The 22,655-nt window shown below is 44.5% G+C and overlaps 1 protein-coding gene across 4 annotated transcripts in view; it reads left to right on the top strand.

Annotated features, from left to right (window-relative positions):
- Positions 1–22,170, top strand: part of abcc3 (ATP-binding cassette, sub-family C (CFTR/MRP), member 3) — a 149,164-nt gene extending 126,994 nt beyond the window's left edge. Inside the window, exons 23-31 of one of the 4 annotated variants that reach the window (XM_043715184.1) lie at positions 4,579–4,892; positions 11,287–11,486; positions 12,315–12,441; positions 13,745–13,846; positions 16,135–16,281; positions 17,071–17,229; positions 18,826–18,992; positions 21,450–21,644; positions 21,775–22,170. In XM_043715184.1, coding sequence (XP_043571119.1) covers positions 4,579–4,892; positions 11,287–11,486; positions 12,315–12,441; positions 13,745–13,846; positions 16,135–16,281; positions 17,071–17,229; positions 18,826–18,992; positions 21,450–21,644; positions 21,775–21,883 — 1,520 coding nt within the window. In that variant the 3' untranslated portion in view covers positions 21,884–22,170. The other 3 variants (XM_043715185.1, XM_043715187.1, XM_043715186.1) reach the window with 3 other exon arrangements.
- Positions 22,171–22,655: the final 485 nt, after the last annotated feature.

Below are 22,655 nucleotides of genomic sequence, written 5' to 3'. Positions count from 1 at the left end.
TTATTTCTCTCTCTCCCTCCCCCCTCTCCCTCCCCTTTATTTCTCTCTCTCCCTCCACTCTCTTTACAACACAATTTGTGCCATTCGACATTCAGTGAACTTGGGGAAGATTCCAGAGAATCCTAGAGATTTAACATTGCTGAATGTGGAAGTGTTCAAATTGTTTGTCTGAATTTGAATGGTTTGCTGTGTCCCCCCTCTCCCTCCCCTTTATTTCTCTCTCTCCCTCCACTCTCTTTACAACACAATTTGTGCCATTCGACATTCAGTGAACTTGGGGAAGATTCCAGAGAATCCTAGAGATTTAACATTGCTGAATGTGGAAGTGTTCAAATTGTTTGTCTGAATTTGAATGGTTTGCTGTGGGGTTTATTCTGGAAGAGTACCAACCTCCTTTGCACACAAATATTGAAACAGGATTTGATCTGAAGGTGATGCTCTCAGTTTAGAAGCTGTTGGGTCTGTAATGTGTGTAACGCCATCACGGAGAGCTTTTAAATCAAGAGGAGCATGTGCCCTGTAGAAGAAGTGAAAAATCAGAGTGGAACCCCTAACCACATCCAAACCTGTCACTATGACAGATGCTCAGGTATTATGGCCCTCACATTGTTCTCTGAAAGTGAGTAGATTGGTGTGTTGGGGGATGGGTTTCAGTCCTGTTTCACATGCGAGCTGACAAGGTTACTGTCATGTGACTTCTACAGGTCGCAAACGCTGAGGGTCAGTCACTCATCAGAGGTGGAGTGAGAGGGTAAGACAGTGGCTGGCTATACCCCAGGTCAGAGAATACAAATCAATACTTCCCAAACATTTCTCCCAATGACCCCATTTGTGATTGAAAATTGGCAGCACCCTCTGCCTCAGAACTCTGCAGAAGGTTTGTTGGAGAAGGGTTCACTTGCAAGCTGATGTTGGCATCCAAACACACCCAGTCCCTTACTGACCCTCTTTCTGTCTCATGCTGACTGTCTCCATCACACCCAATCTCTCACTTTCATGCTCTCTCTCTCTTGTGCCTAAGCGTTTGCTGTCTTAAGCTCCATCACATGATCTCGCACTCTCTCTCTCTGTCTCTCTCTCTCTCTCACTCACTCATGCTCTTTCCTACCCAACCACTACAGCAGGTGTTTTGATTGGACCAAATAAACTGGGATATTAAAGAATGACACTAGTTAACTCTGTTAATTCTCATTTGATGAGGTAATTAGAAGGACCTCTGGGTGGTGTTGAGTTGTTAAACATCTTTTGAGATCAGTTTCTTCATAAACAGTTCAGTCTTTTCGTGTGTAAGTTATGATGTTCTGCAGCAAAGGAATAATAAGTAGAGAAGTGATGCTAACCTCTGTTGCATCACACACTGGCCTGGTCACTGTGCTACAGAAAGCACATTTTATAAAGTTGCCACAATCCTACTGGACCATAGGGTGGCTCTTCTATTAGGTGAGTGGTGGCTTAACGGGAGGGTCACCACCCTCAGGTGAGGGGAGAGGTTGACAGGGTGTCTCCTTCATGGCAACCTTAACCAGTGAAGAATTGAACCCATACTGTTAGCATCACTTTGAACTGCAAACCAGTAGTCCAGCCAAATAAGCTACTTTAAAAAGAAAGGACATAGTGAGCCTGGAGAGGGTGCAGTGGAGATGAACAGAAAAGCATGGCTATACATTTCAGGAATGGGGTTGACAGACTGGCTCTCTCCTGCCTTGGTGAAGAGAGGGCTCAGTGGTGACTGAATGGAGGTATTCCAAATGACAACAGGTTTCAGAGTGGGGACAGACAGAGTGTTTCCTGATGTGGGGAAGAGCAGAATTCCCAGCTGTTAATACAAGAGCAATCCTATTGGGGATTCAGGAGAAACCTTTTCCCTTCCAGAGTTGGAGTAGGTGGAACTCACTTTGTTAGGGAGTGGTGGAAGTGAATAGTACAGAAACATTTAAGGTGAGTGGCATAGGGTGGGTTAGTCATGGGAAACGTAGAGTTTTAGGGATGGACTGGGTCTGGGTAGGATGTTCTTCAGACGGTCAGTGTGGACTCGATGGGCTGAATGGCCTGGTTTCACACTGTAGGGATTCTATGATTCTGTGTGAAGCTAGATAGGTATTTGGGAGAGAAGAGAGTGGAGGAGGCTTAAATTGGGTTTAAACACTGGCATGGCCAGTTTGGGCAGAGTGACCTATTTCTGTTCCTGTATTCAGAGTACAGGTAATTATTTAGGAGAGAACTTTACAAGGATCAGGGAGGGACAAAAATGAGGGAAACAATTGGGGCAACAGGACTCAAGGAGCCAGCTCTGTTAAAGAGCTAGCACTGAGCCGAGAGGGGGAGGGTGATGATCTAGTGATCTTATCACTGGACTGTTCTAATCCAGAGACCCAAGTAACTCGACTCCTGCCCTGGCAGATGGTGGAATCTGAATTCAATAAAATTCTGTAATTAACGATATAATGATGACCATGAAACCACTGTCTATCGTCAGAAAGACCCATCTGGTTCACTGATGTCCTTTAGGGAAGGAAATTGCCATCCTGACCTGGTCTGGCCTACATGTGACTCCAGACCCACAGCAATGTGGTTGACTCTTAACTGCCCTCTGAGCAATAAGGGATGGGCAATAAATACTGGCCTGGTCAGTGACATCCTCCTCCCATGAATGAATAAAAACAAGTGCAGCAGGTTAAATAACCTTTGCTGTAGTTTCTGCATTCTATGAATTAAAAAAGTAATACACTCAAACTGTCCCTATCAAACACTCCCAGGACAGGGACAGCACAGGGTTAGACAGAGTAAAGCTCCCTCTACACCATCCCTCATCAAACACTCCCAGGTCAGGGACAGCACGGGGTTAGAGACAGATTAAAGCATCCTCTACACTGCCCACCATCAAACACTCCCAGGACAGGGATAGCATGGGGTTAGATACAGAGTAAAGCTTCCTCCATCTGATGTACTGAAATGAGGGTTGCCCCTGGGGAGAGGGGAGAAACACCGGTTTTGTTGGGTGCGTTAACACCCTGTTCTCGTCCAACAGGCTTCCTGTCTTACATGGAGTCGCAGCTGCTGTTTGCATTCTGCTGTATCCGTGCTTCCTGTTCCCTGCATGCTCGCCTGCTTAACCAAACTCTTCGCTGTCCTGCACATTACTTTGAGCTGACACCCGTTGGACGAATACTGAACCGTTTCTCACAAGACATGGAAACGATTGATGATCGGATCCCAGCGTGTGTTGAGGACCTGCTGCTGTGCTTCTTCGATGTATTGTCCACTGTGTTGGTGCTGGCTTACTCCATTCCTCTGAGTCTCCTGCCCTCTCTTCCAATCGCTTGTCTGTACTTTTCTCTACAGGTATTAGGAGTGTATCAAGAGAAACAGACCCTGCTGAGGGATTTCCGTTAGAAACACATTCTGTGAAGTGTAAATCCAGAAACTACAGTACACAGAATGTAGGGTAATCCCAGACTCCATTGGCAGCCTCTGCTGAATTAGGTTTGATTTCTCTAACATTTGGACGAGGTGAGGTGAGAGAGATGGCATTAGGTCCCAACAGAAGATGTTGTTTCAGATTAGAGGAGAAAATAAGTCCTAGGCTCAAAGTCAAGTTTCTGTTTATTTTGAACATTATTGTCATCATAATTCCATTGTCTTAAGTCTAATTTATTTTTTTCAATCTTTGCCCTTTGGACTGGTGCCAGTGTCTGATCTGTTGAGCTGTCCCATCTCTCTCTCTTCCCCCACCCCCCACCACCAGTACCTTTTCCCATAGAATGAATAAACCTTACCTAATGAGGAGTCAGGCTGGATGTGTGTGTGTGTGTGTGTGTGTGTGTGTGTGTGTGTATGTGCGAGAAATGCATCCATTAGTCACAGGATGGCTAAACGTAGCTGATCCAGTTAGATTTCCGTGATCACGAAACTCTTATTCAAACTTTTTCTGTCTCTCGCTCACTTTCCACTCTGACTGTTTCACTCCATGTCACTCTCTCCCACTCCCTTCCAGTTTGCACCTGATTATTTCTCTTCACTGCCCCCATCCTTGTATCCTATTAATCTACACTTCCCTCTTCCTAACCCGTGCCTGGGAGGAGAATGGATTTTCCGGGTGTGGGGGGGGTGGGTGGTTTGCTGAGAGAGAGCTTGGGGTCTGGTTGTCAGAAGGTGACCAGCAGCTGGGCCTCTGTTATTCGCTAGTCTTGGCTGTGCTGCTGGGGCTGTGAGTAATTGAGTGTTCGGGCCTGCTTCATGCCTGTGTATTTATTTGTATGTACACAGTCTGTACTCAGCCCCTAACTTGGGACCATCAATACCAATCAACAACATAAAAAGAAACATTACCTGGTTCATATCGCTGTTTTTGAGATCTTTCTGTGTGCAAATTAACAAATGCATTTCTAACATTACAACAATGCTTCCACTTCAGAAGGTACTACGTTAGCTGTAACCCACTGTTGAGACCATCCATTGGTTGTAAAAAACGCTATAAAAATGAGGATCTTCTTGCTTGCTTCCAGTCTCCCTGACGTTTATGGTTGTGTGCTCTGTAGTGTTCTCTGTCCTTTGACTGCTTTCCCTCTTCTTGCACAGGGCTCTTCACGCTCACAGGCAGCACTCTGAGCCGGGCGTACTGTATGCTCAAAGCCTCCAGGCTGATCCACCTCCACATGCTTGAACATGTCCTCTGTTGTTCTCTGTCCTTCTTCGAGTCAACTCCCTCTGGGAGGATATTGAATCGCTTTGGTAAAGATATGGATACGATTGATGTCAACATTCCCGAGAACATTGACATATGGATTCGCTGCTTCTTGTACACACTCGCAGTCCTGCTCATTTGCTGTGCATTGAGTCCAGCCTTCCTGCTAGTGACTGTCCCTTTGCTGCTCTTCTATTGGCTTGTGCAGGTAAATAGGACTGAGCTCTCGACTGGTAGGATCTGGAAATCTTGCAGAGTTGGGCAGTGTTTGAAGTGAACTGTGAATCTGAGTGAGGTCTTGCAACATCAGTGTTCTTGTATGTTGTAGGATGGGGGTGGGTCCCTGTTTCCAGCTCAATCCCCAGTAGTTTCTAAATCTCACCCTTAACTGTTAATTGTACCTGGGATTAAACAAACTGCTGGAGAAATGCAACCAGTTTGGCAGCATCAATGAAGAAATTAACATTTCAAATTCCTGACTTTGGAATTGGAAAGATGGAAAAGTCTTGGGGTTAATGTTATAGAAAAAGTGAGAAACAAGAAGAGAAGGGAATGTGTGAAGGAGGGGAATGTGTGAAGATCGCAGATGACAGGTTTAACAGAATAAAGAATGAAGTGGGAATCATCCGAAAGGAGAGAAAGAGAGAGAAAGACCAAGGGTAGGTTAATAGCAGAGGAGAAAGGGCTGAAAATGTGTTGCTGGAAAAGCGCAGTAGGTCAGGCAGCATCTAAGGAGCAGGAGAATCAACGTTTTGGGCATGAGCCCTTCTTCAGGAATCAATGGCAAATAGGTTAATGGCAGAGCAGAGGTCAGCTCAACTGAAAGCAAAACAAAAATAAACAGACACTGGGAGGGAAAACAGACAAAATTGAAGGATAGAATTCCTAGTGTGAAACAGTTGAACACAGCAGTGAGTCCAGAAGGTGTAAAATGCCAAATTGGAAAATGGTGTGGTTTCTCCAGCTCCATGTTGGCCTTCACTGGAACACTGCGCCAGTCCGAGAGCAGGAATGTGAATCAGAGAGGAAGCGGTGTATCAGAATGGCAAGTGACCAGAAAGTTAGGGACGCGCTTGCAGACTGAGTGGAGGTGTTCTGTGAAGGGGCCACACAGTCTGCATTTGGTCTCCCAGAATCAGGGAGATTTGATTGAGATCAGTGGAAATTACAGATTGAAAGAAATCTATGTGAATTGCTGTTCCACCTGGAAGGAATGTTTGGAGCCTTGGGCAGTAAGGAGTGAGTAAGTAAAAGGGCGAATGTTATAGTTCCCTCAGTTGTAAGGGAAGGTGTCTTCGGAGGGGGATGAAGTGTTGGAGTGGTAGAGCAGTGGGCCAAGGTGGTAGGGGAATAGTCTCTTTGGATTGCTGTTGGGGGAGGAGAGAGCAACATGTGTTTGGTGATGAATACTACCAAAAAGAAAACCTATCCCCATAAATGGAGGCAGAGTAATCAAGGAAGACAAGTCAGAAATTGGCCAGGTGAAGGTGAGAAACAAAACCATTTCAATTTTCCAGTTCCACTGGAGTAAGAATGTCCATGGGATGAATCCACCATCTGTGGTTAACCAGAACGATTAAAGATGGTACAAATACATCCTTTTCCATTAAGTTTGATACTAGGACAGGCAGTATTACAGAGGATTGGACAGAATATATTGTTACAACACTGGGTAAACTCTCTCGCTTAATTTAAAACCAGCAACACAGAAAAGATTTATCCCATGCCGTAGTCTGTGAAAATTAGATAGGCCAAGAAAAAGTAATTAAAGTAAAACTTAACAACTTTATTTCTTAAAGTATAACAGAGAATAATTAACTAACAACTAATCATAACTCCTTCCTCTTACCTATCTGTTACCTTCCCTTCTATAATACTAGTCCGATAAAACTGAAAATGTGTTGCTGGAAAAGCGCAACAGGTCAGGCAGCATCCAGGGAACAGGAGAATCGACGTTTCGGGCATAAGCCCCTTTTCAGGAGTCCAATAAAACTCCAAATTATGATTTACAAAACAAAAACTTCTTACCTCAAAACCAGGCAGCTTTTATTTTTTCTGAATTCCGGTCTTCTTCTCAGGGATTTCTGTTTCAGAGGGACCTTTTCAAAAGAGCTATTTTTATCGGGCAGTCTTTTTACATGCTGGTGGCTTGGCAGTTCTCCTCCCAACTGTTCAATTTTGCCTGGTTTTATACCCTCAAAGCATTGGATTGTGTCATTGGCTTTTAAGATTTTCAATATAGTCAATTGAAACTGGTTTGGAGTTTGGTATTTTTCAGGGTATAATTTAAACTGATTGGCCTAATTCGAATCTGATTGGATGGCCTGGGTTTATATCTGCTGGCATTTACAGTAAGAGGTGACCTGATTGAACCCGAAGTTTCTGAGGAGTCTCCATAGAGAGATGTGCAGTAGATCAGAGCATCACAAACTCAGGGTCACTGTTCCAAAATAACCCAAACTCTTTTCTGAGGATTGAGTCTTTGGAAATATTTCTAAAAATGTGGTGGATGTGGATGCCCTTAGTATTTCAAGGCAGTGTTGGGTAGTTTTTTTTTGGAGGTGGGGCAGGGAGGGAGTGCAGTGAGAGGTTACTCAGGGTAGGTTGGCATGTACATTTTGAGATTCCAATCCGAACAGCCATGACCTTTCCTGATAACACAACAGCCCTGAAGGGACCGAATGGCCTATTCCTGTTTTGCGTTTGTATGTTTTGATTTACTTGCACTTCTTTCAATCTAGTCTACAGTAATGACTGCATGTAACACGGTCTGTATGATTCTAGGCCCTGGTTGGGAGGATTGAAAGTCTGCCTTTTCTTGCTGGAAGTCTGGGAGGGGCAGTGGGCCGTGTATTGGAGGAGGATCCCAGTCAATAATTACAGCAACTTGGAAGTATAGTCTGCTTTGACCCCCCACCCCAGAATAATCTCCAAGATCCTGAGCAGTCTCTGAATTTACCTCGAAACGGGGCCATGCTGTGATGTTACACACATTGTTTATCTGGAGGTTGCAGTGTGAAAATCGTTCCTATTATTGTGAGTGTGCCTGTCTCCATGTACCCAGGCATTAGAGAGTACAGTCTGTGTGTCCATCAGGGACGGCAGGGATGAGTTGCACATGTCTGTACTCCATGCATGGCATGAGTGTCTCTGTCTCTGCTTCCACATGTCTTGTGTACCCACTGAGGTCTAACTTCTATATCCTGAATATCATTCTATGCATTCACCTCATTTTCCTCTCATTCCTGCTTAGTGTTGAATCCTCTGTCTTATCCAGTGCACTCTTCTCCAGTCATTTGGGTAGTACTTGCCATTGGGTTATAGTGTTCTGGGTGAGGTTCAGGACTTCAGCAGACAAACTCAGCAATACAGTGCTGAGGGAGTGCCGCACTGTCGGAGGGTCGGTGCTGAGGGAGTGCCGCACTGTCGGAGGGTCGGTGCTGAGGGAGTGCCGCACTGTCGGAGGGTCGGTGCTGAGGGAGTGCCGCACTGTCGGAGGGTCGGTGCTGAGGGAGTGCCGCACTGTCGGAGGGCTGTGTCTTGGGTGAGACATGAAAGCAAGACTTCATCTGCCTGTTGAGGTGGATTTCAGATTTCCTGGGACTATTTGAAGATGGAGTGTGGAGGTATTACCTGTGTGTATTGATGGCAGCAGGTAATTGTTCTGGAGATGAATCCCTGTTGTGCCTCCTGAATTACCTTCTGAAACCGCCACCATTGTTGCTCCACTGTGTTCCAATTAGGCTCCCCTTCCAGCTCCTACCGTGTGTCTTTTTACTCAACTGTCAGACCATTACCATCTGATTCCAGCTTTTCCCTCTCAGACTGCAGAGTGCATTCTACCATATTACAGTCACTATCCCCGAGGGGTTCCTTCACCTTAGGCTCCCTAATCAAGTCTGCCTCATTACACACCACCAAATCCAGAATTGCCTATCGCTTAAAGGGGGCTCAACCACAAGCTGCTCCAAAGAAAAACCTAAAGCTTAATGATATTCCACTAATTTCCTTTTCTCAGATCAGCTACCAACTTGATTTTCTCGAATAGAATAGAAATTTATTGTCATGTGGACTTTGACATGAAAAATGCAGTGAGATGTTTTATAAATCGCCCCACCACGGTGCCAGCATCAATCACAGGTCTCTCACATAGTAATAAGAAAAGTAAAATTAGTAAAAAGTCCATCACAGTTCAGTAAACAGCTCCTGGGATTTTAGGGAAAGCAGATTTAGGAACAATGGGAAACCCTAAACAGGCAGCTGGGCCGGGGCGGTCACTGTTGGGCTAGGATGCTGGAGCCACCGTGTCAATGTGCCGGGAGAAGTCTCCTGTTCCCTGTCTGCTCCTCCAGGATGTTCCCGCTGATCCACTCTCTGTCACTTTGCTGTTGCTTCTGCTCCTTGAGGTGCCCAGGCCTAACTACACACCTGGAGCCTTGGCCTAGGGCGTTACTCACTGGGAGACCCCAGGCTGGGCTGGAGCAGTGTCTGGCTCATCCTGGTGTTACTGCCTTTGGAGGCCTTCTCCTTCACTCAGCGCTCTCCAGGCTTTAAAGAAAAGTAAACAAAGAGAAAAAATGCAAAAGGGAAAAAGACAGACAAAGCTGACAGCAACAGGTGAGCCCCAGACTCCGTTCTCCTTCTCTGCCCCATCTTGGATCCTTCTTCGTCCACCTGCACATTGAAGCCCCCCATGATTTTTGTAACAGTGCCTCTTACATGCTTTTTGCATCTCCTGGATTATTTTCCTCCCCACATCCTGACGACTGCTAGGAGGCCTGTAGATAACTCCCATCAGCACCGTTTCCTTTGCAGAGCCTCAACTCGACCCAGACAGATTCCATACATTGACTATCCCTGCTGGCTGTCATCTTCATTTCTTACCAACAAGACCACTCCGCCTGCTCTGCCCACCTGCCCATCCTTTTGATTGGCTGTGTATCCATGGGTTTTAGTTCCCAGCCACATTCCTGTGATACCCACAATGTTGTTCCTGCCAAATTCACTCTGCACGCTACCTTGTTTACTGTGTGTATTTAAGTACAACATGAGTATCCTCCTTCTCAAAGTTGACTCTGTCCCTCTCCCTCTCTGACCGTGTCTGGAACGAGCTGCAGTTGCTCCCAGTTTAATGTTGGGCCTGTCACCCCCTCCACAATCTCCATTTCTTTGGGACTGACTGGTGTCCTGTTCCTGGCAGCAGCCAGATTTCATAGAATGATGGACTGCTTCTTATGCAGGAGGCTATTCAGCCCATTCTGCCCCATCACAAAGATGGATGGATGACAAAGTCTTCCCAGCTGTTACATCGCTCGAGTCCGCTTCAACGTCAGTTTATCTGCAGTTTGTCTTACACCTGACTATTCCCACACACTCCACACTGTACCCTCTCTAAACCTGACAGCATGTCAAACTCTTGCCACACCAGATTGCCTGTCACCCTGTGTTTGTTGTCCCACGCTGGCTTTGGGTGCAGCATAGTTTTGATTTTAATATTGTGCAACTTTGTTGACGGCTCTGTCACCCTGCCGTGTATCTATAATTTCCCACAGCTTTAACTCTCTGCCCTCCTCTCATTCTGACCTCTTGGGCCGTTCTAAGTTGTTGTCCCTCCACCATTGATGGGCAACAGCCCCATCTCTGAAACTGCCTCTCGACACATCTGTTTCTCTTTATTGTTATCCTACTATTCCTTTTAACAAACTCTTTAATCAATTTATTGTTAACCTAATCTTTGTCTTGTTAGTCTGATGAGGTTTGGGATATCATGCTACATTACAGTTGCTGTATAAATTCATCTTGTTGTAGATTTGACTCCCTGCTCTGTCCAGTTGTGAATTGTGACTTTAGGAGGGCTGGCCATTCTGGCCTGGTGGGGAAATCTCGCAGGCTGAGCAGGCTGCCAGGAACTCTTGGTTTGTTAAGGAAGGGGAAAGCTATTTCTCCATTGACGACAATATGGATTTTTCAAATGTTCACACCACTTCCTGATGTCAGACGTCACACAGCAGTGTTCAGAAATCAGCACGTTTCTCACTGGTGCACTTTGGATGGGTGTTTGTGAAGTTCTCCCAGTTTAATAGGGTTGGATCTGTCCGTTGCCAGATTTCCTTGTCCTTCCTGATTCTGGTAGGAATGGTTCTCTGTCAGGTTTAGCTTCTCCGGTCCCACTTTCAATCAGTTTTGCTAAACACAGGTGGCCCACAATTGGCATTGGTGAGGATCAGTTTCCAGTGAGTGTGAGTTGTGTGTACATGGCTGTGGGAGCATGTCAATAGAATGGGTGTGTATCTGTGTCTGTAGATGTTTCCCCCACACACAGTCATTGTGCTGCTCTGTATACCCTCCCCAGGCCCTATCAATGCTGATCTGATAGCTTTGGGACGATTTCTAATGCAGCACGGACTGCTGAAGGAATTCTGGCTGTGTCCCTTATCCTTTACTCTGATGCTGTCCCCTTGCTGTCACAACGCTCCTGTTGCTCTGCTGTATAATGGTGCATTGTCATCAACATGCTTGTTATTTTAATGTGATAGATGAACTCTCCCGTGTTTATCCTAACCGCAGTTGGTGTATTTTTAAATTTTTATTTCCACCTGTAGCGTTTCTATGTGGCTACATCCCGGCAGCTCAAACGTCTGGAGTCTGTCAGCCGCTCGCCGATCTATTCTCACTTCTCCGAGACCATCACCGGCTCCAGCGTGATCCGAGCGTATGGCAGGCAGAACAGCTTCATCCTCATGAACGATAACAAAGTTGATGCAAACCAGAAGAGTTATTACCCAGGCATTGTATCAAACAGGTGAGGCAGGGATCCCAGACCATTGGGAACATCCTCCACTGACACAGAAACAGGCCATTTGACCCATCTATTCAAGGCTGATTTTTCTGCTCCACACAATCTCCTTCATCCTCTCCATATCTCTCGATCACCATATCCTGTTATTCCTCCGTGTCATGTGCTTATCCAGTTTCCCCTTAAATATCTCCGTACCAATAACAGACCCAGTGACTGTGAACGTTCTCCCCACTCTCTGGCTTGTTTCTTTTAGTTTCCAGTTGGTTTTATTAGTGACTGTCATTGGCTCCTAGTGCTGCAGAAATATGTCTATATTCTGTGTCTATCCCTTCCATAATTTTAAAGTGATTTTTCCCTCAGTTGTCTTGTCTCTAAAGGAAAAAGCTTCTTCAGTCTTTCCTGTTATCTATAACTGCTCGGTTCAGGGATTATCACACAAAACTATTTTGCACCCTTACTAGTGCCTCTTTGTCCTTTGAAATTCTAAACAATTTGTGTTATGTGAAGTGTAGTTTAACCAAATAAGGGCAAATTTTAATGGATGTTGGAAATCTGAAATGAATAGAGATTGCTGGAGAAACTCAGCAGGTCTGGCAACATTGTGAAAGGAGTTGGCATTCAAGTCTGATGTGGATCATCTTTCGGAACCGAAGGTAGCCCCCTCAAAATAAACCTCAGTGGGAGGGATGAGTCTGTGCAGAGAGATGGAGTCTGTTTTGGGGGAGGGGGTTGCTCTGGGTAGTCGGGTCCAGGCTGAGAGTTGGGGAAGAGTCTGGGTGATGGGTATTGTAGTGCTCCTGTCCAGCTCTGAGTCTTCTCCTTGCTCCTCAGGTGGCTGGGCATCCGGATTGAGTTTATTGGTAACTGCATCGTCCTTTTTGCTGCTCTCTTCGCTGTGATTGGCCGAGCTCACCTGAACCCAGGGATTGTCGGCCTCTCTGTGTCCTACGCTCTGCAGGTAAGGGACTCCTTTACCATCCATGTAAAGCATCGCCTCTGCTTAGCTTTCACTTTTTTATCTTTTATACTCTCTGGATGTCCCTCCCAGTATCTTACACGTCACAAAGGAAACACAGCAACCAGTTCATGCACAGCAAGCCCCCACAATTAAAGAGATAAGGATCAGATCATTTGTTCCAATGAGAGAAAGTGAGGGATAAGTACTGGCCCTAGGATACCAGGGAGAACCTGCATGCTCTTCGCGGGGAGGTTTGGGGGGGGAAATGTTTTATTGAGATGATAATCCAAGGCCCTCTCTGCTCTCAGTTGTTAATAAAAGACCCGAGGGCATCATTTGAGAGTAAATGGAGGAACTGGATGAGGCCACTCAGCCCCTCCAGCCTTTTCCATCATTCAGTGGGATCATGGCTGATCTGTGACCCAACCCCACCTTTGCCTATATCCCTCAGCGCCATTGGTTATTAAAAGTCTAATAATCTCTCAATTTAAATTTAACAATTGAACTCTCACCAATAGCCTTTTTTTTTTTGAAGCAACATCAAGAATGCTAACCATGCTGTGTGTGTAAAAAGGTTTCCTAATTTCATTGACAATTGCTGACCCTAAATTTTAAACTGTCACATCATCCTGGACTCCCAAACCACAGAAACCAATTCTTGTTTCAGGTCGATGACCTTACAGCATCTGTGGGGAGGCTTCTGATGAAAGACCTGTTGATTATTTCAAGCACTTGTGTTTTTATTCCAGAGCTCCAGCATCTCTATCAACTCCTCCTGGTCCCTTCAATACCCTGAAAACAGGTCAATTCTTTTAGTCACTCACGGGACATGGGCATCATTGGCTAGACCAGCACTTATTGCCCATCCCTAGTTGTCCCTTGAAGGTGGGGGTGAGCTACATTCTTGAAATGCTGCAGTCCATTTGCTATACGTAGACACACAATTCCCTTAAGGAGGGAATTCCAGGAATTTAACTCGGTGACAGCACCTGAATATGCTCAGTGACAGCAATATATTTCCAGAGCAGGATGGTGAGTAGCTTTGCTAGAAACCCAATGGTGGGATTCCCATCTATCTGCTGCCTTTGTCCTTCTAGATGGAAGTGGTCATAGGTTTGGAAGCTGTTGTCTGAGGAACCCTGTTGCATCTTGTAGACATTGCTGCTACTGAATATCTAGAGCACAGATTAAAGCTGACACCTCCATTTCATAATGGTTTGTACTATTAGGAAATCAGAATCTGGGTACTGCTGCATTAGAACACTTGTATTAAATTACCAGAACATTCCATCTAATCATGCAGGTAACCATGTCTTTAAACTGGATGGTGAGGATGACATCTGACCTGGAATCTAACATAGTGGCAGTGGAAAGAGTTAAAGAGTACTCAGAAACTGAAACAGAGGTATGTGACCCACTAAATTCCAGATGTTTTGTGGTGGGTGGGGAGGGGTGAGGTGAATGTTGTTGGGGACCAGAGGTTCAGAACCATTCAAATGGGCTACTATGTCCTGGATGGTATCAACTTTCATGAGCATTGTTGGAGCTGCACTGCTGCAGCCAACTGAGGAATATTCCATCACACTCCTAATCTGCAGAACATAGTACATAGAACATTACAGCGCAGTACAGGCCCTTTGACCCTCGATGTTGCGCCGGCCTGTCATACCAATCTGAAGCCCATCTATCCTACACTATTCTATGTACGTCCATATGCTTGTCCAATGACGACTTAAAGGCAGACAGGCTTTGGGTAGTTGGTGAGTGTTACACATTACAGAATTCCAAGCTTCTGCCCTGCTCTTTTAAACTCAATGGAACGATTACAATAATTGGTCAACATGACCGTTGGTTGTAGGTGCAGAATGATAATGCCTTTGAATCTGGCTGGATTCCCTCTGGTTACACAGCATTTGTCTGGCATGAAAATTACCTGCCCCTCAATAACCCAAACTTGGAACATTGCTGCATTTGTGAACATCCCCACTTCAAACCTTATGATGGGGGGGGGGGGGGGGGGGATTGCACAGTGATGGTCAGGCCTAGGTCACTTCTGTTACAATGGGGAAAATGTCAAACCCCTCTCAATTAAACCAAAACACCAGCCCCAATCTGTTATGGTGGGAATAGAGGTATCCTTCTAATAATTAAAATACCCAGAGAAGCTCTCCTTCTCCCCTGTAATCTGTTAAGTATGGTTAAATTAAAGGAATCCCTCAAATGTACTTTCTAAGTAACAAGTAACACTATTTAACCCTAACAGTGAACAAATTAACAGAATTACTAACAAATTAAACGATTCCCCCCCCCCCCCCAAACTATTAACTATTCCCTAACTGAGGGTTTTAGGAATGGGGTGGGTCTGGGTAGTATGTTCTTTAGACGGTCGGTATGGACCCGATGGGCCGAATGGTCTGGTTTCACACTGTAGGGATTCTATGAACTAAATTCTATTAGTATGCTGATCCAATAAACACAGGTCCAACTTAAATAAATCCAAGTAATAAGAAAACTGTACATTAAAACAGATTGTGTGAACTTTGAGAGACTAGGTCTTCTGGAATGCTCTGCCTTCCCCACTGTCTCTCCAGTCACAAATCCCTTTTTCTGCTGATCCTGCTGTCAGGGATGTTCTGTCTGTAATTTCTTATAAAATATTAGCTATGAAGGTGCTGCGGGTACCTTTATTGTGGATAGTTGGTGCGTTCTATGAGAGCTGAAAGTTGCTATCTGTTCAGCTGACAATTGGCTCTGATTTTCCAAAATTTTATACCCTTGATGACTTATTAATTTCTTCAATTGGATTGGTTCAAGGTAGTCAAAACAATCAGATTTAAATGTGATTGGGTTTTGGTATCTAGGGCCTGGTTTAAGTTAATTGGCTAATATTCAAGCTGGTTGCCTTATCAAAACAAGCCTCAGGTTTCCAAACACGCAGCCAATTGATAAGTTTCAATTTCAGAATGGTCTAATCTGCAGCTAGACAGATATTCTGTATAAATCAAGCTGAGAAAAGCACTTTTCCTCTTTAAGAGACCATGCTCTCTTTCCTCTTATCTTTTTTTTTTATGAAGTAGAAGGCAGAAAGCTAGAATGTTTATGAGTACTCAACACAACTTCATAACGCTACCCTGAGGCACTCCTGCAGCCATGTCCTTGAGCTGAGGTGACTGATCTCTGACAACCACAACCATCTTTCTACATGTGACAGATAGGATTCCAATCAGTTTTGCTCAGGCTTCTTGATGCCACACTCTGTCCCAGGGCTGTCACTCTCCCCTCACCTCTGAATTTATTTAAATTTGGAACAAGGATATGATTGATGTGGAACAAAGAGTTCTGGATCTGAGATCAGGTTCCAAATTGTTGGTTAGAAACCTTCCAAAATACTTCCTAGAGATGACTGGAGCACTGAGGAGAATTGGACCAGCTAGCATCATGAAAACCAGAGACTTTACATTTGGGGTAACAAAATGAGATCTTGATAGATGTTCATCACTGTGGACTTTAAAGGAAACCTGACTGATGGGGCTTATGCCCGAAACGTCGATTCTCCTGCTCCTCGGATGCTGCCTGACCTGCTGCGCCTTTCTAGCACCAGACTTTTCAACTCTGGTCTCCAGTATCTGCAGTCCTCCCTGATGCAAGGCAGAGGCTGAATGACCCTGACCCTAACCCTTTGTCTAAATACAGGCTCCGTGGGTAATTGAGGGTAACCGCCCTCCAGAGTCCTGGCCACAGGCAGGGAATGTGGAGTTCAAAGGATACAGTGTGCGGTATCGAGAGGGTCTGGACTTGGTGCTGAAGGACCTCCATCTCGGTGTGCATGGCGGAGAAAAGGTGGGTGAGGGAAACTCAAACAGATAAACCAAATAGTCTCTATTCCATTTAAACCTCATCTATCGACTTGCTGATTGTATTCCTTGCCCATCTTATCTGTTTAGGTGATTACTGGATAAATTCATCAATTTAGATTTCACTTGAGTTGGGGGGGTAGGGGCGGAGAAGGAGAGAGAAAAAGTTGAGAGAAAGATGACATTATCGCAGGGTGGGTTTGATATTGGTGACCCAATTTGGATGGTCAGGGACAGCACCCAAAGGCACATTCAACTGTTTTCCCAAAAAGACTAGATGAGGAGGAAAAAAAATTGGGGAAGGAGAGAGAGTAGTCTTGATCTGGGTGCTGTCTGAAAGCTGGTTTTGAAGGAAAGGATTAAGCTTCAGAAGGAATTGGGTAAATAGTGGAGACAGGGTAAAGGATTTTGAGAGACTACCTGGCTGGCTCATTTCAGGCATCCATCAATGCCTCAAGATCCTAGTGAAAGGTGATGTAGTTGGAAAGAGAATAGAGCTACTGACAGCAAACTGTCTGACCTAGAATCAAACCAAGAATGAGCCACCGAGAAACATCTGTGTGAGAAATGGCAGCAAGCACAAGCCTTTCCAGAAGACAGTGAAGTTAATGAGAGCATGAATAAGGCCAGAGAGCTTTTGGTGTTTGGTTAGAGATAGGAAGGTGTGGGGCTGGCTGGGTGTATGATTGAGCAGTGAAACTTGGGTGAATGTAGCAGTTTAGAACTGTACACACTCCCTATACAGGTGTGTTCCTAACCGTATCTCTGATTACAGGTCGGTATTGTTGGACGGACAGGAGCTGGCAAATCTTCGATGACTCTCTGTCTTTTCAGAATCATAGAGGCAGCACAAGGGGAGATAGTCATCGATGGGGTAAAGATTGCAGATATTGGGCTTCATGACCTCCGTTCAAAACTCACCATCATTCCTCAGGTAAGTAGCCTTATAACTTCCTGCTGCCATATATTGTGATTTCTGTCTGTAGCGTTAAGCCTGGATAAATATCTGCTATTGCTGCATTTGCCCTATTGGCAGACACTATCTCCCAAAATCCCCATGGCAGCTTTACAGACAGGGCTATTCTGCATACCCTTGCTATGCAATAGTCCCTCAGTAATGCACTGGGAATGTCAGTCTGGATACTGTGGTCAGGACTCAAGTGAGGTTTATATACCCACACCCTTCTGGCTCCTCCCCTGTGGACAGCTTCTCCAGTCCACCCCAACCCATGACGGCTCTGAGGAACTCTCTGCAAAGTCAGAGATCAAGACACCAGCAATCAAGCACCTGTTAAACTTTGGCCTTTAATTCATCAACATGTTTCTAATTGATTGAAAATGAATCCGAACTGTCCACCAGCAGTTAAGAATTGGTGTTTGCTGGAATCTTTATTTATTTTCATTAAATTACATGAGTTTGTAACAAAGGAAAGTGCAGAAGGCCACAAAGTCCCTGAAGCCTGCTCCTCTCTTTAGTAAGCTCAAGGCTAATCTAATGTAACCTCTAATTGATGTTCCTGCCTATCCAAACCTTTCACCCCTTTGCTTACCAAGAATCTATATTCCTCCAACATCAAAGACACTGCTTTCACTGTTTTAAACGGGGAGCAAAGTTTGTGATTGGGACAATCATGAACTTTGCTCCCCAGTCATCTTCTCCAGATCAACACCGTCAAAACCTTGCAATTTATCAAAAGAACCTCTTGCTCTTCAAAACCTCCCGTGGAATAAGTCTACACTATACAATCTTTCCTCTGAAGACAGTATACCTATTCTAGGTTTAAGTCTAATAAACCTTCTCAACTTCTAACAAAACTTATATCCTTTAAATAAGGAGAGCTGTGCTGTACACTGGATGTGATCTCTATAACTGAAGTATATCTTCCTACTTTTGTATTCAGTTCCCCTCGCAATAAATGAGCTCTGCAGTGTCTCATTTTAGATAATATGCTCTTTATGACAAATAGACAATTTCACATTTTCCTACATGCTGTATTTGCCAAATCTTTGCTCATTCACCAAACTCTTTAACAGATTCACTTCCTCTTCACGACTTTACCTTCCGAGTTATTTGTATAATCAAATTCAACAATGCCTTCTGTCCTTCATCCAATTTAGATAAATTGCAAACATTTGACATCCCAGCACTGATCCCTCTGGCATATCACTTATTACATTTTGCCAATTTTTTTTACTCATTTTCTTTGCTGTTAGCCAATGCCAATCTGCTACCCGCTACATAATTTTATTTTCCACGTTTTATCAAGTGACTCAGGAAACTTTAACAGTGATTGTGAAACTTAACTGTGCCCAGAGGGTCACAGACTCTTCTTCTTTGAATAGATTTACGGTTGGGATAAAAGATTTTTGGTTACAGGGAATAGAGGGACATGTGGAGCAGGCTCTCTGGGCCCATTTCCTTATGTTCACCACAACTCAGTTCTGTCAACTGCACAATCAGAATAGACTCCCCTGTTTCACTGCAGCCAGGTGTTCCCATTCCTAATTCCTTCTGAACTGTCTATTCAAGGATCCTGTGCTATTCTCTGGCTCATTAAGGATGAATCTTGACCCGTTCAACCAATACTCGGAGGAGGAAATTTGGAAAGCTCTGGAACTGTCCCACCTCAAACAGTATGTGAGCAGCCTGCCAACCAAGCTGGAGCATGAATGCTCTGAAGGAGGAGAAAACCTCAGGTAAAGCCACCTCAAATAATCAACTACTTTCACTGCAGCAAATCAGGGTGATGTACTGGTCCCAGACACACACCTTCAAAATGATCCCACTCTTGCCCAAAATAAAACTACATCCTGTACAACAATGACCATTGCTATTCCACAATTGACTGTCGACAATTCCAAGGCACATATCCCTGTCATTATATAAACTGGCTATTTATCAAAGCTCACATGCAATATGGAAGAGGTAAACTTGCCTCACTACCCCACCCCTAGCTCAGTTCCACACCCCTACTGAGTAAAGAAACTACCGACATCTGTCCTATATCTGTCACCCCTCAATTTAAAGCTATGTCCCCTCATGCTAGCCATCATCCCAGGAAAAAGGGTCTCACTGTCCAACCTATCTAACCCTTTGATTATCTGGTCTCTCAATTAAGTCACCTCTTAACCTTCTTTTCTATAACAAAAACAGACTCAGTTCCCTCAGTCTTTCCTCGTAAGACCTTCCCTCCATACCAGGCAACATCCAAGTAAATCTCCTCTGAACCCTTTCCAAAGCTTCCATATCCTTCCTATAATGCAGTGACCCAACTGTACGCAATACTCCAAATGTGGCTGCACCAGAGTTTTGTACAGCTACAGCATGATCTCATGGTTCCAAAACTCAATAAAAGTGAAGGCACCGTACACCTTAACCCTAGTGTTCACTCTGTACAGGAAGATCAGTACACTTAAGTTATTACTGCCATCCTAGCTCAAAGAAACGACATACACTCCCTTGTGAAAGTAACAGATTATGCCTGAATCTATGATTAATCAGCTGGAAATCTGCTAAAATACACCAATACATGGATCTTAAAACTACATCAGAAATAATCTTCCCCGCTGGGACCCTCCCAGTCAGATGTCATTCTATCATGGAGTCCATTCCTGTTCCATAATGGTGATGGAATAAACTTATACTTTTGTTTCTACTGACGACATACGGATGAGAACCTGAAATTCATTCCACACGTGGACAAGATATAAAGGGAACCTTATCTGTGGTAGTATCCAGGAGCACCTGAGGAATACCTTTTAGACAACATGGGAGTGGTCAGGGGAGGAATTCTTGACTTAAATTATTGGGTTGAACATTAAGTAAAATCACTGAGGATCAAGGGAGTTTGTGCAGTGGTTTGAAAGGAAGAGTACAGGGAGGGGGCTGTTATCAATTGCTCCAACAAAAGGATAATGTAAAGTACATGGCTGGAGTTACGGCTTGGTATTCTAGAGATGACTTTGCTTATAGAAAACTGTGATCACAGCCCAGTTGAGGAATTTATATTTCTGCTTTATTAGCACAATGTAAAGGTCTTCGTGATGACAAGGACAAAATTACCAAATTGTGATGCAGATGGGCTTACCCAGTTGTCTCTTTGGTCAGCAGATTTCCTTTCCTAAGTCTGGTCTACGTGCCCCTACACCCTCAACCTAGCACATGGACTGCAGTAGGGCAAGGTGGCAGCCTACCAACACCAAGGGCAACTAGGGTCAGGCAATATATGCTGGCCCAGCCAATGACACCCACATCCCACAACTGATTAAAATAAAACTGTTCTGAAATGTGTACAACTGAGTGACTCACTGGACCCAGATGGCCTATAGGCAATACAGACTGGCCTTACCAGTGACATCGATATCATGTGAATTAGTACAAAGAAAGCCCATATTGTATCTGGCTCAGTAAGTTAGCTGGGACGCAGAATAAAAGTCAAAAGATTCACTTCTGTTCAAAGTTTGAGAAGATTTGTAGCTCGGGTACTCGTTGCTGTGGTTCTGTTTGCCGAACTGGAAGTTTTTGTTGCAAACGTTTCGTCCCCTGTTTAGGTGACATCCTCAGTGCTTGGGAGCCTCCTGTGAAGCACTTCTGTGGTGTTTCCTCCGGCATTTATAGTGGCCTGTCCCTGCCATGCTTCTAGGAATTCCCTGGCTTTTCTTTGTTTGGCTTGCCCTATAATGGTAGTGTTGTCCCAGTCGAATTCATGTTTCAACAAACACATAGACCTGGACCCAATATACCGGCCACTACAGCGGACAGCTGAAACTGACAACCGGAAGCGGCAGGGACAGGCCACTATAAATGCCGGAGGAAACACCACAAAAGCGCTTCACAGGAGGCTCCCAAGCACTGAGGATGTCACCTAGACAGGGGACGAAACGTTTGCAACAAAAACTTCCAGCTTGGCGAACAGAACCACAGCATTCACTTCTGTGTTACAGACGTCAGTTGAGACAGAATTGGTCTTGTCTGTGACTTGACACCAATGCACTGCTCACGTGTGAAGGTCATCACTCGGGCTAGATTAGAGAACCCAGTCAAAGTTACAACCCAACAGGAGTCAGCAGCACCCTTCACCACTGAAGGGCTTCCAAACTGAGGGACTGGTTTTCATTATTCTGATTTAAATTCTTTACCTTATCTGAATATAGTGTGGGGCAAAGGCAGCTTGTGTGTCTTGCAAGAGCTCTCCTTCGAAAGACACGGATTCTGATTCTTGATGAGGCTACTGCTGCTGTCGACCTGGAGACTGATGACTTGATACAATCTACTATCAGGACCCAGTTTGAGGACTGCACTGTTCTCACAATTGCACATCGTTTGAACACAATAATGGATTATACCAGGTGAGAAGACATTCACTTAACAGTGCGACTGCTTAAATTCAGTAACATGACAATGGATTCAAGCTAATGGGGAACCCTGGAAGAAACTGTTAAATCATTGAATAACTTTATTCCACTTTCTTTTTGGCAGGGTCTTGGTCCTAGAGAAAGGGAGGATAGCAGAGTTTGATACACCAAGCAATCTCATTGCAGAGAAGGGAATCTTCTATAACATGGCTAAGGATGCTGGACTGGCCTAAGCGAAACCATTACAAACCTGTGCAGCAAAGATGGTAGAAATCCTGGGCACCACACTGTGACTTAAAGCTTCAGATCTAAGGTTAATGCCAAAGGAAATCCATTCCCACTCAGGAGATAATGATTGCCTTTTTTTGTAAAATCACCGAACAGCACTCTTTCTATTTTTGTACTTGATGTATTTATACGTTAAGCATTTAAGTGCAGGAGTTTAATTCTTTGTAAATGTATAAAATGAACTCCTAACAGGAATACAATTCTGTTTCAATAAAACAAGATTTTTACTGTATGTATGACCTGTCTCAAGTTGGAATTGGTAAACAAGTTGTTCCACAAAGTGTTGTCACAGACACTCCCTACACCAAGTAGAACTCAGGTAGTCTAATCAATAATCAACATAAAGAGCAAGCATTTACACAGCAACATCTGAATGCTGGCTTGATTGACTGAATGACTGCTGCCTTCACATATCTACATGTGCTTTCTAGCCAATGAGAGACAATATAGGCATCCAAATTACCACAAAAATATTGCAAACTGAGTTGTTTTCTTTTCTTGGAACGTGGACATGACTGCTGAGCAAAGCAGTTGCTGTACATCCATAATTGCCCTTGAACTAAAGTTGAACCAAGACCATTTCAGGGGACAGTTCAGGGTCAACGACATTGCCGAAACACTGAAGCCACCAGAAGGATGCTAGACTGGCCTAAGCTAAACCATTACAAACCCATGCAGCAAAGATGGTAGAAATCCTTGGCACCACACTGTGACTTA

The sequence above is a fragment of the Chiloscyllium plagiosum genome, chromosome 24 (assembly GCF_004010195.1).
Source record: "Chiloscyllium plagiosum isolate BGI_BamShark_2017 chromosome 24, ASM401019v2, whole genome shotgun sequence".
NCBI classification, from domain to species: Eukaryota; Metazoa; Chordata; class Chondrichthyes; order Orectolobiformes; family Hemiscylliidae; genus Chiloscyllium; species Chiloscyllium plagiosum.
Note: the sequence above shows the minus strand (reverse complement) of the source record. Positions and strands in the feature narration are given on the sequence as shown.